General features: G+C 46.3%; 1 protein-coding gene across 1 annotated transcript in view; it reads right to left on the bottom strand.

Moving 5' to 3' along the window:
- The window catches only part of colgalt2b (collagen beta(1-O)galactosyltransferase 2b), a 17,744-nt gene that overhangs the window by 946 nt on the left and 1,798 nt on the right, over window positions 1-15,000 (bottom strand). The window contains exons 2-12 of the mRNA XM_076152786.1: window positions 5,900-6,010; window positions 5,645-5,762; window positions 5,420-5,554; window positions 5,113-5,317; window positions 4,092-4,211; window positions 3,738-3,811; window positions 3,517-3,623; window positions 2,863-2,995; window positions 2,606-2,733; window positions 2,241-2,447; window positions 1-324 (exon numbers count right to left, since the gene is read on the bottom strand). The exon at window positions 1-324 is cut by the window's left edge and continues 946 nt beyond it. Coding sequence (XP_076008901.1) covers window positions 51-324; window positions 2,241-2,447; window positions 2,606-2,733; window positions 2,863-2,995; window positions 3,517-3,623; window positions 3,738-3,811; window positions 4,092-4,211; window positions 5,113-5,317; window positions 5,420-5,554; window positions 5,645-5,762; window positions 5,900-6,010 — 1,612 coding nt within the window. The 3' untranslated portion in view covers window positions 1-50. The remainder of the gene's footprint in view (window positions 325-2,240; window positions 2,448-2,605; window positions 2,734-2,862; window positions 2,996-3,516; window positions 3,624-3,737; window positions 3,812-4,091; window positions 4,212-5,112; window positions 5,318-5,419; window positions 5,555-5,644; window positions 5,763-5,899; window positions 6,011-15,000) is intronic.

The raw sequence follows: 15,000 nt of genomic DNA, 5'->3' as shown, positions 1-15,000 counted from the left end.
GAGGTGTATTGTTCCAAAAGAGTCTCTGTCAGTCTCTCGCTGTCTCCGTATCAAAGTTCGTCCCGTGAGGCGCGAGCTGCCGGTGGCGGCGAGTCCCCGGTGACGCTGTTCTGTGCTACAGGCCGGATGCTGCCTTGCTGGGCGGTCTTGCGGGCGTTCTGCCGGTCCCAGTCCGTGGCCACGGCCTCGTCGTCCCAGATGGTGGAGGTCTCCGTGTCGCTGATGTAGCCCGGCTCGCCTGTGTAGTGTGTGGGGTAGATGAGCAGCGGCTCCACGGAGAAGGCCTTCAGGTCCCGTGGCTGAAAGTGGGACATGAACTCCACACTGAGGACAGGGGGACAGACGGAGAGGGAGACATGTTAGGAACAATACATTTCAATGACACAGAGCGTGCTTTCTTACTGCCACCTGCTGTTGCTATGTGGCATTGCTTGAGACAGCTGTTCTCAGGGTCCTGCTGCATCTGGAAGGTTTTATTGTTCATGTTGTTTGCTTGTTACAGACATGGCTGTTCTCCTCTTCAGACTCCATGATGGAATTTGATTGCAGCAAAGACAACAAATCATCAAGGAGTAAGGAACAGGAAGTACGTCTCTATATTGGTCCCACTTTGCAAAGAAAGATTTAGTTTCTGCCTGGAGGAGTTTGCATTTTGGGAAAGTATACATTTACAAGTAACTCATGTGTTTAATACAGCAGGTCAGAGTTGTTCTGTGGTGAACTGAGTTTTCCTCCTGCAGAGCAGTTGAGGGCTGTGTGGGCGTGACGTGCAGAGAGAGGTCACGGCACAGGTCAACACCCTGCCGCCCAGTCGCCTGTGTATAAGCCTGCAGGGATGGTGAAACCCTATCCAACACACACACACACACACACACACACACCCATTTCATAGGTTTTAAATTCTTACATTTCCGCTTCTTGTGTGTTTGAGTGAATCTTTGAAGAATAGAAAAGGAGATGACTTCAGATAGGACAGGTTGAAAATGCTGCCCTCTCCCTCCAACAACAAACATAACACAACCACACACTAAACAGGACACACACACATACACACACACACACACACACACACACACACACACATCTGCTGTTTATTGTTGCATGTTGTACATTTCCCTCGCCATCGTTCCACATTTCTGTCCATATTTCTCTTTTTCTCTCACATATGGAAAAACTCCCTTCTCTTACACACACAGCGTATTTACACAGTAATCTATACGCTACACACTGGACACACACATTTCCACACATACAGTCTCACCCGTGTCCATCTCTACCCCACCCCCAGGCTTCAGGCCTCTATCAATGGGAATCCTGTCCCCTTCTCCCAACCAGCAGGAAGAACCTCGCTGGCCCACATTCCACAGAGGGAGAAGGGGGGAGGGAGGGGGGGAGGGCGGAGGGAGAATTGGGTGACACCGAAAGGGAGCAGGCGGGCAAAAAAAGAGAGTAAGAGGCGACATAAAAGGAATACAAAAAGCGCAGGCATAAAGGAGGGAGAGAGGAGGGAAAGGAGAAATGGAGGTTCAGGCGTCACGTTCCAGGAGAAAAGGTAGAAAATGGGGGGAAGAAGGAGAAGGAAGCGGAGGAGAGCAGGGAAAGGCAGGAGAGCGGGCATTGTGTGTCCAGTGTGTGAGGCACAGCACCGACGAGAACAATCCGGAGCCTGTGTGTGAGGAAGGGGAGGGGAGGAGGGGAAGTGGGGGGAAGAGACTGAGAGGCCAGAAAAAAAAGGACAGAAAGAGGGAAGAAATTATTATAGAGAAGGTAAACAGGATGACAGGAGGGAGGCTGTGGTCTGCCACCAGAACACAAACTACATTAGTAGACACTGAGCCATCGTGTGGACTTGACCTATAGATACGTGTGTGTGTGTGTGTGTGTGTGTGTGTGTGTGTGTGTGTGTGTGTACAGGTCATTATCATACACGTATTGCTCACTCTGTCCAGCACTGGGCTAAATATGTCAGAGTGTAAAAGATGCCCTGTTGTCTCACAGTCTGCATACGGATCATGTGGTTCAATATGATGGCGGTTTATGTTTTAACGCCCGTCTGCTCGTCTGACCTCTGTTGCACCTTGGCACCGCGCCGCACACCTGCAGATTTGCGGTCCTGAGTCAATATTTGTCCGTCTATTCATACACAGCCGCTGTCTGGAAGTGTTAAATATGATAAACTACATCCCCGGTGTGATGTCGGACATTTAGGAAGAGCTTTTAAATCGATTGTAAATACTGACTTGGGGTGTTTGTTGAACATGACGGGCAGGTACTCGTCGACGGGAAGCATCTTGGTGAACGGCTGAGCGGCCAGTAACTTCCTGGCTCCCTGCTGTGACAGCGCGTAGCCCAGCGTCCAGTAGGAGTAGTCCGCCACCACCAGGTTGTCCACGCCGGCTACAGAGCGCTCGGGCTGCTGCACCTGCATACGCTTACGCCCCACGTAGCTGGAAGAGAGGGAGAGAGAGAGTGTGTGTGACATGATCAAGAGACACAATCTGGAGGGAAGCAAGTTTGGGCAATGAAACAATATAATGTATGTGTGTGTGTGTGTGTGTGTGTGTGTGTGTGTGTGTGTGTGTGCGTGTGTGTGTGTGTGTCTTACATGAGGTCCCAGTCCAGCTGAGCTTTCTCGACGGCGTCCATGATGGCCTGCATTCGTCGTTTAAACCTGGGCTCAAACCGAACGTCGTCCTCTAACACAAGAACCTTCTGGAGGCCGCGCTCTATCATCTGGGGAGCGAAACAGATTGAAGGAGTTCAAATTAAAGAATAATGTGTCTTCTTACACAAGAAGACAGAAGTTTTGATGTACTATTACTGCTATTTTGACCTGAAAGTGGTCTAAATGCTGTTCCTTACCTGAGTCCATATGGAATGATGGCTGAGGAAGCAGCCGATCTCGCCCCTGGTCAGGACTCGACCCGAGTAGGGGTCCTTATAGCCGGGCAACATCTCGATACCCAACGCCTGCAGCTGGGACGTATTCAGGGCCCTAGGAGAGAGGGGGAGAGGGAGGCGGGGGGAGGATGAAGAGGTATTCTGTATCTGTGCTTCATCCGTCTCTGACAGCTGAACACTTATCACAGCCATCAAAGCCAGAGAGATTCAAACAAGTGCTGCCTGTCGGCACACAAACGCAGACTGAAGGACGGATTAGAACACTCTCACTCAATTTAACTAAGAAAACCAAGTGTGCTTGTCGCTAAAGTGCTCAACACATGTTTGCTTCGGCGGGACGTTTGAGACGTTTGCATCCCCAAAAAAACAGGACAGATGGGCGACAGAAGACGGAGCATCTTCCCAGCGGATGCTCAGGCACTTCAAGCTTAACACATCAGCTGTTTAGGGCAGCAGAGTCTCAGCATGTAGAGATTGTATTTTGATTGGTTTGATTGCAAACTCCTGCTGTTCACAGTCTATTCTGCACTCTGTATCACGCTGTATGATGTGAATGATGTCATAGATAGATACCGGCAGTGAAGGTGCAGACTGCAGGGAGTGTGGTTGACCTACTTGCCGTCCACTGCACTTGACAAAGTTGCGTGTAGGCCCAGCGAGGCCATCGTTTTCAACATCCTGGTTCTTCTGTCCAGGCGGCGCTTCAGGTTGACCAGGAACGTCTGATCAAAGAAAAACAAGCACAAGAGAAAAATGCAATTCTTTAAGTTTCTCCTTCATCCGTTTGCAGGAGATCATTTATGGACATGAGCCGATGATGTAATGTGATGACTCACTTCGTCAAATCCCATCTTGCTCTGTGGGGACGGTGGTATGTGCAGGTGCTCTGACACGTCTATGTCGTGGTCAACTGTCGACAAAGGAAGAGAGGGGAGGTTAAAGGTTAAAACAGCAAAAGTTAGGATTAGAGAATGACAGACATTTCCTCTGGATTGTAGGGGTGTGTTATAATCTGAATGTAGGGAAAAGTAGGAGGAGGGGTAAGAGAGAGAGAGAGAGAGAGAGAGAGAGAGAGAGAGCATGAAGGTGGGGGGGCTGCACGTTCACAGGGCAACATGACAGGAAGTCAAGGAGGTCAAGGATGGGAAGAAAAGTGAGGTAAGTGTGTGTGTGTGTGTGTGTTTACTCACTCATGGCCTCTGTGATGGTGTGTATGAAGCTCTCGCTCTCATCTTCCACATTTTGCTGTGCCTTCAGTGGGACGGGCAGGAACCCGTAGTTTTCTCTGTTACACACATACATCTGTACCCCTGCACACACACACACACACACACACACACACACAGGCACGCTCACATGTAAACACAGCCTCTTGACCTTATCAGTAGACGTAAACATTGAAAGTAGACCACGTGTGAGTCCTCATACCTCATGCCTCATTTATCAGCCTTTAGATTACACTAAAGAAAACAAAAACCTCCTTTTGTAAATAAACTGCGGAGTGTTCCTTTAAATGTTTTTCATAAACAATCATGAGGGTCTTAAGTGATGTGTGTGTCAGTCAAATTGCCACACACACACACAGATAGATGAGTCAAGTGAGTGGAGCAATTTGACAGATCTGAAATGCAACAACAACACAAGATTTATTATTTTTATTATTCCTCTAATAGTGTTTGCTGAATAAATGTCAAAGTGATTTAAAGTCTGATTTGAGTTGTGTTATTGAATTAACTGTCTTAATTATGACAATATGTATCAATCTGATGTCAATTAACTCAACTGTGTATTTCAGTTCATTTTAGCATTTTGAATAGTTTATTATGTTGTTCTCTCTCTAATCTATCATTTTTAACATGCTGTCTTCAGACACCAGCATTGTTGCATCATTACCCACAACACACACACACGCCGACATGACACACACTACAAAATGCACATTTGTCTATTATTATCTCTGCTGTCATCTGCTTTAACTTCACACACATTCCAAAGGCTCAAACAGCCCTTAGCACAATAACACACCAGCACACACACTTTCTATCTTATACCATCAGATGCACGATCAGTTCCAATGAGTTTATTCATGAAGTCGTGGAGGATCCTCAGCCCAGTGAGTGTATGCAGCCTTTGTTGTTCTGCTGCAGCACTTTGTTGTTAATAGATCATGAAATGTGCTGCGATTAACAGAGTTTTACAGTTTCAGCTAACCTGCTTGACGCGCAGAGAAGGCAAACACCATGATGTCATCAAAGGCCCAGCTGTAGTCCGGGTGCGGAGGGTAAAAGGTCAATTCTCTGCTGGCTTCACGCCGCAGGTCCAACAGGAACGTGCTGTGCACCATGGGGACGGGAAAGCAGCCCAGACGCTTCCACTCCCTGATCGGCTGGTAATCTGGGGTTCGCTTGTAGTAACCCTGAAGAGAAGGAGATGAAGAGTACCAGGATGAGCCGCAGAGAACCTCCAGAGGGGCCAATGAGTATATGGATGGATGGACGAGTTTCATTCTATGTTATACCTGCGGGCTGATGCCACACCAGAAGTTGGAATAGAGAGAGCGAGACTCTAACATGGGAGCCACCAGGGTCATGTTCTCAGCCATCAGGAGGTTCAGCACTCGTGGGTTTGTCAGCAGGTTATCACTGTCTACAAACTGAGAGGAGGAGGAGGGGGCTAAGAGTCACAAAATGAAATGGAATCCAGGGTTCATACTGTAAATTCTAACACTTAATCTGAGTCTCACCAGTATGTAGTCGGCCCAGCGTTCCCTGGCAGCCCTCAGCGCTGCCTGTCTGAGCTTCATCACATGGTTGAACCTGGAAGGAGGCCAGTGCTTTGGGCCCCATTCATCAGTGTAGGACCTACAGGAATACAGAGGAAAAGTGCGTCACTAATTTGAACCGTCCTATTACTTAACAATAAATCAAGCAAAACAAAACAAACCAGTCTGAATTCCTCTTCAAGTGTGCAAATGATTCTTATGGAAAACGTGACTCACCTGGGCTCCTCCATGGGTCTCCACTCCACATAATGGTACAGATGCTGGGCTTGCTTCAGCCATTCTCTCAACATGGCAGTGGTGTTGTCCATATTATGGTCTGTTGCTGCCCTGAAACAACACACAGTTTTGTTCAAATTAAGTTAACTGACTCCCTGTTTTGCTTGGTAGGCAGCCTAGACCGGCCATTACAGATCAGAATGACGTGCGCGATCACAGCCTCTTGTGTAAAAGTGTCCGGATGAAGAGAAGAAGATGTTGTAGAGGAACTTCAAGCTTTCAGATTTCTCTAATTGGAGCCTGATGCTACAACAAAGTATTCCAATCTGCCCATTGTTGAACGACTGACTGCACTAGTGGAGCATAATTAGCAACAATAAATCAATCCAATTTTGTTTGTACAGCACCTTTCCAAATAAAATACAGAATCAAAGTGGACGGACTGTTAGGGCCAAACAGATTCATGTCAGGAAAAACAAATAAGGAAACCCCAGGGCTGAATCAGAGACGACACTGTGTCTGTGTTTTGTGTTGTGTTTGGGAAATTAAAACAGCAAACAAGCCCCGAATCGCTGCACAACCTCATTCTGCAAATCAAAAAGTATCGGAAAAATAAATATCACTTTGCATTGAAAATGACCTTAAAAAAGGGAAGGTCAACAGAATGCAAAACCTGTACACACACACACACGCATACACACACAGTGAGCTGGAGTTTTCCACTGCTTGCTGTAATATTCCTCGCTGTACTCAATCCAAAATCACACCCAAATTTAGCCTAAGTGCACAAACAGAGAAACACACACCCACACTCCTTAATGTGTGAGCAGAAAGTAGTCAACACACGATAATGACGCTGACACTTTTCATTTACCCGCATTATCCCCATAAACAAAACAGAAACAGCTGCGTCCACAGCTACACACACACATGTTGCTACTCGTAAAAAAACTCGACCAGACTGTTTAAAACTATAACTAAAAAACCATAAATAAATGTCTGACATAACAGAGCAGCTGGAGAGACGTTACAGGCCTATCACACACATACACACACACACACAAATTGAGGTCAATAACAGTCCTGATGTGTGTGTGTGTGTATGAGTGTGTGCATGCCCACACTCGCTTGTGTTTGAGGGGATGATATTTCCATAAATGTGCTTCTATGTGTTCAAACACGCACTTGTCACTGATTATTACTGCCTATTCAAATAATAATAATACTAATAAAGAAAGAGGCCAGACCTAAACGCAGTCTTTGCTTTTTTATCGCAGGAACACACAGAAGAGAAACACCTGACGCGCCCGTAATGAGCAGATGTGCGCACACGTTTACACGCTTCTTCGACCGCTAAACTGCACATCACCAGAGGAAATAAATGCGTTCCTACACGCCATCTCCCAATGACAGACTCGGCTCCAGGCGGGGATTTAAAGAGGGAGCGTCTGGGAAGAAAAGTAAAGAACAATATGGCGTGTGTGCGTATGTAGAAATGTGTATGTTTAGTGGTATCAGGGGGAGAAGAGCCTGTGAGCGAGGAGTGGCTGTGGAACAGAGAAGGAAAGAGAGGGAAGAAAAGGGAGTTGGGATTCAGATCACTTCATTCTGCCCACTAATATAAATGTTCACAAGCATTCACTATAAAATGTTTATTCAGCAAATTTCCCAGAGCATTGAGCTGCGGTTGGTTTATGCAAAATGGACGAATGAGTTTTGCAGCGCTTCAAATTAAAGGTAATTTTTTTATGTTTTCACCGCATCTGCATGTGTTGGGTTTGTTGATTACTCCAAATGCTCAGAAACTCGTCTGAGGAAACCTGAAAGAAAAGTGGGACATGGCCCTGAGAGAGAGGAAATCCTTTACATTTAGGTGATTATCTGTATCCATGTTAATAAAAATGCATAGAAATCTTCAGACCTTGTGCTAAAGTCACACAATGTATGGGATGATATCATATGAAACCTCTGCTGGATGACGGCGTCTCTCTGGTCCTCCCCTCCACAGGCGCAGCCCACATGGCAGCTCCACCTCCTGCCCCTCCACCCACCGTGCTGAGCACAAACTTTTGAGTACACGGTGTGATTTTCCATTACGGACATTATATCTGAGCGTGCCTTATGATTTCTGTGTGTGTGCGTGTATGTGTGTGTGTGTGCAGCTGTGTGATGAGAGGTCTATAGGCACACAGAGAGGGGAAGTTTGTTTATGGGTCTAAACATGCTGCGTCAGGCACAGCAGGAGCAGTTCTGCCTTTAGATGCACCTCTTCATTATTTATGTCAGATGTTCTCCTTTTTACCGTGGCTTTCATTGTATACTTCCATATGTTTCCTGTTACCTTCAGGCCCAATCAGCCTCTGTAACTCTACAGCAATGATGTGCCCTCATGTCAACAAATTACAGACCAAAGACTTGACTTTATTAAAAAGACTTGCCACTCAACTTTGGCTTTGTCATGATTCAAGACTTCATTTGGACTTGATCCTTACCACTCAGAAAGACAAGATTCACAAACTAACTGAAGCAGATTAGCGCTTCATTTGCCTGACAGCCGAGCCAAGTCAAGCTAACGCAAACGCTCAAAACAACACAGAAGAGCCACTTTGAATTAGCTATGAAAGCAAAGCTTACAGCCTTTGTTTCAAAGACTAACACCATCACAGTCACAATATAAGATAAGATTTTGTTCGACCTTTGAAGCAACAGAAAGGCAAGAAAGTCAAAGCTAATAAGGTTGTGGCTAATAGTTTGTAGTTAGCATGTTAGTGCTTGGCGAACACCAACCTAGTTAGCTAAATAACTTTGCTAATTAAAGGAAAAAACTCCATCTTAAACACATTGTCCTACTGTTCAGGAACTTACTTTACTGACCCGTCTAACAATGCTGCTGAAAGTTTACAGTTTATTAGAATTGTTTATGTTATTTAGAAGAAAATTGGACCGTTTATAGACAACATGGTGTCATTACTGGAATTTTCAGTGGACATTCATAAGGTCACAAATAAAATCATTTCGTTACCTCCTATTTACTAAAGAGAACTTCTATCACTACAAAGTTTTCAGCGACATTTACCAAACAGCAATACGTTGCTTCAAAGTTGCGTTTTAGCATTTTGACTTGATTTGTGACTTGATACTGTTGACTGGGAGCTTGAATGCTAAGATTGTGTTGTGACTTGCAAAACAATCACTTGGTCCCTCTCACATATTATAGACTCCTGCTGCAGGTTGAAACACTCACATTAATTAACAATTAATTAACATCTGGGGCTCTTCGGGTTGTCTTAATGGCCTGATCTTCGTCCCGCCACACCTCCGGCTCCCCCTCACACTCCTCCTGCTGTGTTCTCTCCCCGCAGACCTGTTTTGTAGTTTTCTGTAAGCCTTCGCCTCATTATTGTGCTGCCTGCGGCCCTTTTTGGTTTGAGGCTTCCTCTCCCCTTCTCTCTCTTTACTATGGGCATCTGGACGACACATGCTTCCACGGCCTCACCTACACATCCCACCACTCCCCTCCCTCTCATCAATCCCAGATATCCCTTTATCCTTCTTTCGCTCGCTCTCTTTCACACATCATCTGAACATTTCACCCACGTTTGAAGCACCCATCCCTGTTTTCGCTCGCCTGTTCACAGCTGTTTCGCCATCTTAAACCTGTCTAATTACCTTTCCAGTTTAATAATCAATACTATACAAAGGATTGAAAGATATTATGCAGGTGTATCACACATCTGCTACTTCTCATGACAGCTCGTATAATGATCCTACTAAACAGACTCATTTTCACATCATATTGTTTGAAACACACGGATTAAAGTTCGGTCAACTATTTGCGGTCACGTCATACTTTAGTCATGGTGATGCAAATATTTATGTTAAAGAACACACCTGGAGCCCACACAGTCTGCCAAAACCTCCTTATTATGACTAACTACGACGAGTACTTGTGATCTGGTGTTGCTCCGAGACAACTGAAGCGAACACGTGCAGATAAATGTGGATTTTCAACGACCACATCTGCATCTCGGCCGATCATCAACCCACGCCGCTCTCCCGCTCTCCCTGCCTCTCTCTCCACCTGGCGGGGTCATCCGTCTTCAGAGGCGTGTGTTTTCGGATAACAGGGAGTGTGCTGTGAGGGAGATCGACTGAAGGCTGACATCTGGCCTTAAACACAGAGGCTTGTCTCTCAAAGCAGCCCTTTTAGGTAAACACAGGTCTGTAAAGCCCGGCAGGCCAGTGTCAACTCACTGTTGATTCAATAAACTATCTAATATCACTGCCAATAATGACGGGGTGCTGCATGTGATTAAGAAAAAAGGAAGAATGCCTCTTTCAGGACCGAGCGCCGATGCCTTTACAACATAATAACTATAATGGAGCTGGTGTGTGTAGTCTTTTCAGTGTGTGTAGTCGATCCTACCGAGGCTGACGTGGCCGCAGGACTCTTAATGGGCTCCAAGGGCAAAGGAGAAAGAGGAGAGGGGGTCGCAGAAGAAGCAAGGAGAAGAGAGAGAGGGGAGGGGAAAGAGGAGGAGTGGTTGGTAAGACGGGACTCCTGACTGAAATTCCTCATGGCTCTCACGGTCAACACAAGTAAAGGAGGGTAGAGGGCTCGCACTCAGGTGTGATGTTCACTATTTAGACATATTGAGCTTTTTACCTCCGCAACTTCACTTCATTCCCTGCAACATTCACAGCAAAGCTCCTTGCCGTCGTGCAAACCTGGGAAGCAGGACACACTCTGGTTAGGGACAGACAAGAAAATGAGAGTGACGAGAGAGAGAGAAACAGAAACAGATGGAAGAAGTGATGGAGGAACGGGATGTAAGGGAGGAAGAGAGTGTGAGGGGAGGGACAGAACATGGACAGAGGTGAAGTCTGTCTCAGTGGTTAAGCAGCGAAAATTAATAAAGCAGAGACAGTACAGACGGACGGGCGGATGAATGGCGCTAAAATTATATTCCTTTCCTCCGTGAGAACATGACCGGCAGCTTTTCTGCTGAAATACTCCTCTGTCTGCACAAACATCATTTCAAACACACTGAACCTGTCTCTCTCTCTCTCTCTCTCTCTCTCTGTCTAGCCGTCTCTACAAACCTCTGAACTGAATCTGCACAAACCTGCCTCTACCTCACGTCTCCCTTCTTCTCCCTCCTTCCATATCCGAGCCTTCCTTCCCTTCACATTCCAGACGTGAACGCTCAATTCCGAGATGCCATTGTGTTTTTGTTTTCAACGTCTGCCAACATTATCGCTGCAGGACTGCCAAGGCCTCACAATATCACTGGCCTGCGAACTGAAGAAGACCATGAAGTAGGACTTGGGGATGGGAAAGCTAATTCTCTCCGTTTACATCAGCTAATCAAACAAACATGTCGGAGTTGGAGGATGAAACTTTCCCACGAATACCTTTTGGTGACAGTCAGCTGCATCCCTTCCAGAGTGTTTGGGTTGAAACTCCAACTCAAGTTCATGTGAAATTCTGGAAAGGTACATCCTGAGCTCCTGCGTCCGGCGTCATTGTCTAATCAGTGAGCAGACGATTAAAGACGTTGACTAGGATTACCGTTGAGCAGCACTCTTCAGGTGATACTGATTGTGAGGTCACACACCACTGCTGCCTGTTACGCTACACACTCAGAGGTTCTGGAGAGCTTTGGGTCACAGAGACTTGGGAGGTAAAATGGAAACAGAGGGAGATGAGAGTGACGGAGCCAGGGGGGAAGAGACGCAGAGCAGCAGCACACACCCATGATATGATATGTGCATGTGCATTCACACACGCACACATACATTACACTTACACGCAAGTAAGGGCTAAGAATCCAGAGCACTCCACATAATGAAACACACAAATTACCAGAGCCAAGGCTGTGATCTTAAACACATCGACACACAGAGAAAAGCATATGGTGCTAATCATTCACAAACGGCCACATTATGGACACCAGATTACAGAAAAAAACTATCCAATCTTCCTCATTTATTCCGTACACTTGGACAAGAAGCAGCTCTGAAATGGCCAAAACACTCAGAGCATGACTGAACCAGAAACATATGTACATTGATCATATGGAGCAACAGGGGCCTGAGGAAACACACCTGTGCACAGGGGGAAGGGGGGACCTGGGGGACTGGGGGGGACTATCCCCTCCAAAAAAGTCTTTCCCTTTGTCTCATATTGCAGCATCCGTCAGATGGAATGAGAATAAGGAACAATAGATAATCTGAATAAACCCTCAGCCTGGGCCACAGCTGTTGCATCCTGCAAGACTTCACCAAAGAAAATTAACTCCGAACACGAAAGACGACAGAAATCAAACACAGAAATTGGACAGGGTTTGAATCAGTGTGCAAATCAAAGCGATAATCTTGCATCAGACTACTAACTTGAGTCTTGAGTCACAGCAGAGTTACATTACACTCCTGACAGAGTCTTTGGTACATCTGTCATTGAGGCCTGGCAACTGTGGAACATTCTTTTACAATGATAGTCATATCGTACCCGAGGCGATGAAGATGTTTCCGATTACTTCATAGCTGCAGGGTATAGAGTGGTATCATCAATAAAAAAATGGAGTGAGAAAAGTGTTGAATCTCATTATTGTAAGTAACAAATATGAGATTAGAGAAGCGAAAAGCAAGGATGATGATGTCAGAGCTTGAACATTCCCCTCATGGTTGAGTCGCTCTCTGACAAGCCCACAAATTATCTCGACCCTGAGCTCAACACCTGGAAGAGCTCGTCACCGCACGAACGTAGCCGGCGGGGCAGCAAGTAGCCCGGAGAGGTGACTAATAGCAGCCTGGCCTAAATTGTGCAGAGTTTTTGTGGCGATTTCAAAACAAACAACGACGCCCCTCTATGATTTTCTTTGAAACGCTTAAGGAAAAGTTACAACTTCTGCCTGCTGCGTCCAAAACTCAACAGTTACGCCGCTGAGCTCTGACACGCAGCAATTTGAGTGCAGGCGCTCTATAGAGTCTAAATCTGTGTGGTTATGCAACAAAGCTCTCCAGAGGTTTCAATCCAGCACGCCAGGCCCATATGTCTATCCTCCATATGTCATTTCAGCCTCTGCCGTGATCTATTCCCTTTGCAGCTTTGTATCACGCATATATCTAAAACACGGGTGTCGAACCAAATCCAGGAGGGATGAGAAGCCTCAGATGTTCAGTTCAAACAAACCCTCCTCCACCTGAATTGTTGTTTTCGTTGGTTCTTCCTGCTGTGTATTTTCCGTGACAGCTCGCTCTTATAAGCAGCAATGAGGCGTTTACACACGAGGAGTAGAAATCTAATACAGCTACACCCACCGGACCTTTCCCTCCACTCAATCACACCGTTTAACCCCAGAGCCCAGATCGCTCCTACCACAGAATAACGTGCGTGTTTTGTCTTGCCAAGGCAGAAGAATATAGATGGAGTGAAAAGAACAAAAGAGGAGGGAGTGGACAGTCCATGCACTGCGGGAATGTGGCTTTCCCTAACTTGCTCCTTGCCCCCTGGGTAATTCCCATTACTGACCACCTTCTGACCGCCACCACCCCCTTTTCTCTACGATTCCACGCATTCTTTAACAGAGGTGCGAGAGCCTTTGTCACCTTTCGCTCACCCCTCTGTCAAATGTCTTAACGGCCAGTCAGAGCCAGAGAGATCCAACTCCTGTGTCTCCTACAGCTACAGTTCCATCGACTATCTATATCTGAACGTGGAGATGTTTGAGACCTTTGTCCTGTCCTTGTCTCTCCACTGGATGACAAGAATTTGCTCACTCAGGAACTCTGCTAACTTAACCCAGCCCTCCACATCCACATTCCCTGTGTTCTGTACACAACAGGCACATGCGTATGGATATGATTCGTGCTTGATCTAATCATCTGCATCCTTCTGCTCTGCTCCTTCTTGTCCCAGCCTGTCTTGCTCTCTCACGGGAAGCCAAAGGGACCACTGCAAAATATGGTTTGTGGGTCGAATGTTCCATCTTTAAATGCAGCTGCAGAGAAGAAGTCAAATCTGTGTGTATGTGTGTGTGGAGTGGAACAAAAGAGAGAAGTTGCAGAATCATGCAACAAAATATTGTTGCGTGATATAGTTTGCCAGATAAAGAGAGTTTCTCAGGTTGGACCGGTACTGAATCTTGGGGGACTTTGTGTTTATGTTCAGCTAACAATGCTCCTACAGATAATGTAGCAGTGTGTTGCTCAATTGGCAGAAGTAGTGAAGTTGCCTGCTGGGCCTTGGAAGGGAACACACACCATACAATTACCCCTAGAGGGAGGAGAGGAAGACAAGTCAAAACTTCACACACAAAGAGCCTGAATGCAGCATCTAGAGCCTGGACAGACCTCCTTCCTGCACTCTATCAAGTCTCTTTGCTTGTCTGACACTGTAAAGTTACATCAGCGTGTATTTTGTGGTGAAGTAATAATTACAGACTATAACATTAAGAGGAATATGAAACATGTCAGTCTAACCACAACAGGCCTATAAAGCTGCTGGATACACACACTTCACTGTGACATCTCAGCACAGATAGGAGAGATTATTGAATCCAAGCGCTGTTTTTCCAGTTTTGATCCAATTACGATCACCATGGAAACAAAGCAGCCCTCCGCACATTACACATAATCACAGCTTGTCCCACACCGCCCAACCTAGACGTGGGTGTGCGTGTGCGTGTGCGTGTGCGTGTGCGTGTGCGTGCGTGTGGGTGTGGGTGTGTGGGTGTGTGGGTGTGTGCGCGTGTGTGATGATTTAATAGCTGTTTAGCTCACTGTCATACTACATGCAGGAGTTTACATCTGATAAATCGTCTCTAAGTGATGTTTGTCTGTGCGGCGTAATTTCCTCATGATAAATATCAGTGTGTGTGTCTGTGGCACTTACCTGTTAAAACAAACATGCTTGGGTGACAGATAAGCCTGAATTATCTAACACACACACACACACACACACACACACACACACACACAAGCGCAGAGTGACGAACCCTGTGACTCTTTTCCCTCCACCTCCCTTCGTCTCCACTGCCATGTCACTGACTGCAGGGTGGAGCGATGCCACTCGTCACTGATGGGCCTCTTCCTTTGTT

The sequence above is a fragment of the Genypterus blacodes genome, unplaced genomic scaffold (assembly GCF_046128005.1).
Source record: "Genypterus blacodes isolate CSIRO-AG114 ecotype Tasmania unplaced genomic scaffold, CSIRO-AGI_Gbla_v1 ptg000058l_1, whole genome shotgun sequence".
In the NCBI taxonomy this organism is placed as follows: Eukaryota; Metazoa; Chordata; class Actinopteri; order Ophidiiformes; family Ophidiidae; genus Genypterus; species Genypterus blacodes.
The sequence above is the reverse complement of the archived record's forward strand: the minus strand, read 5'-3'. Positions and strand labels throughout refer to the sequence as shown.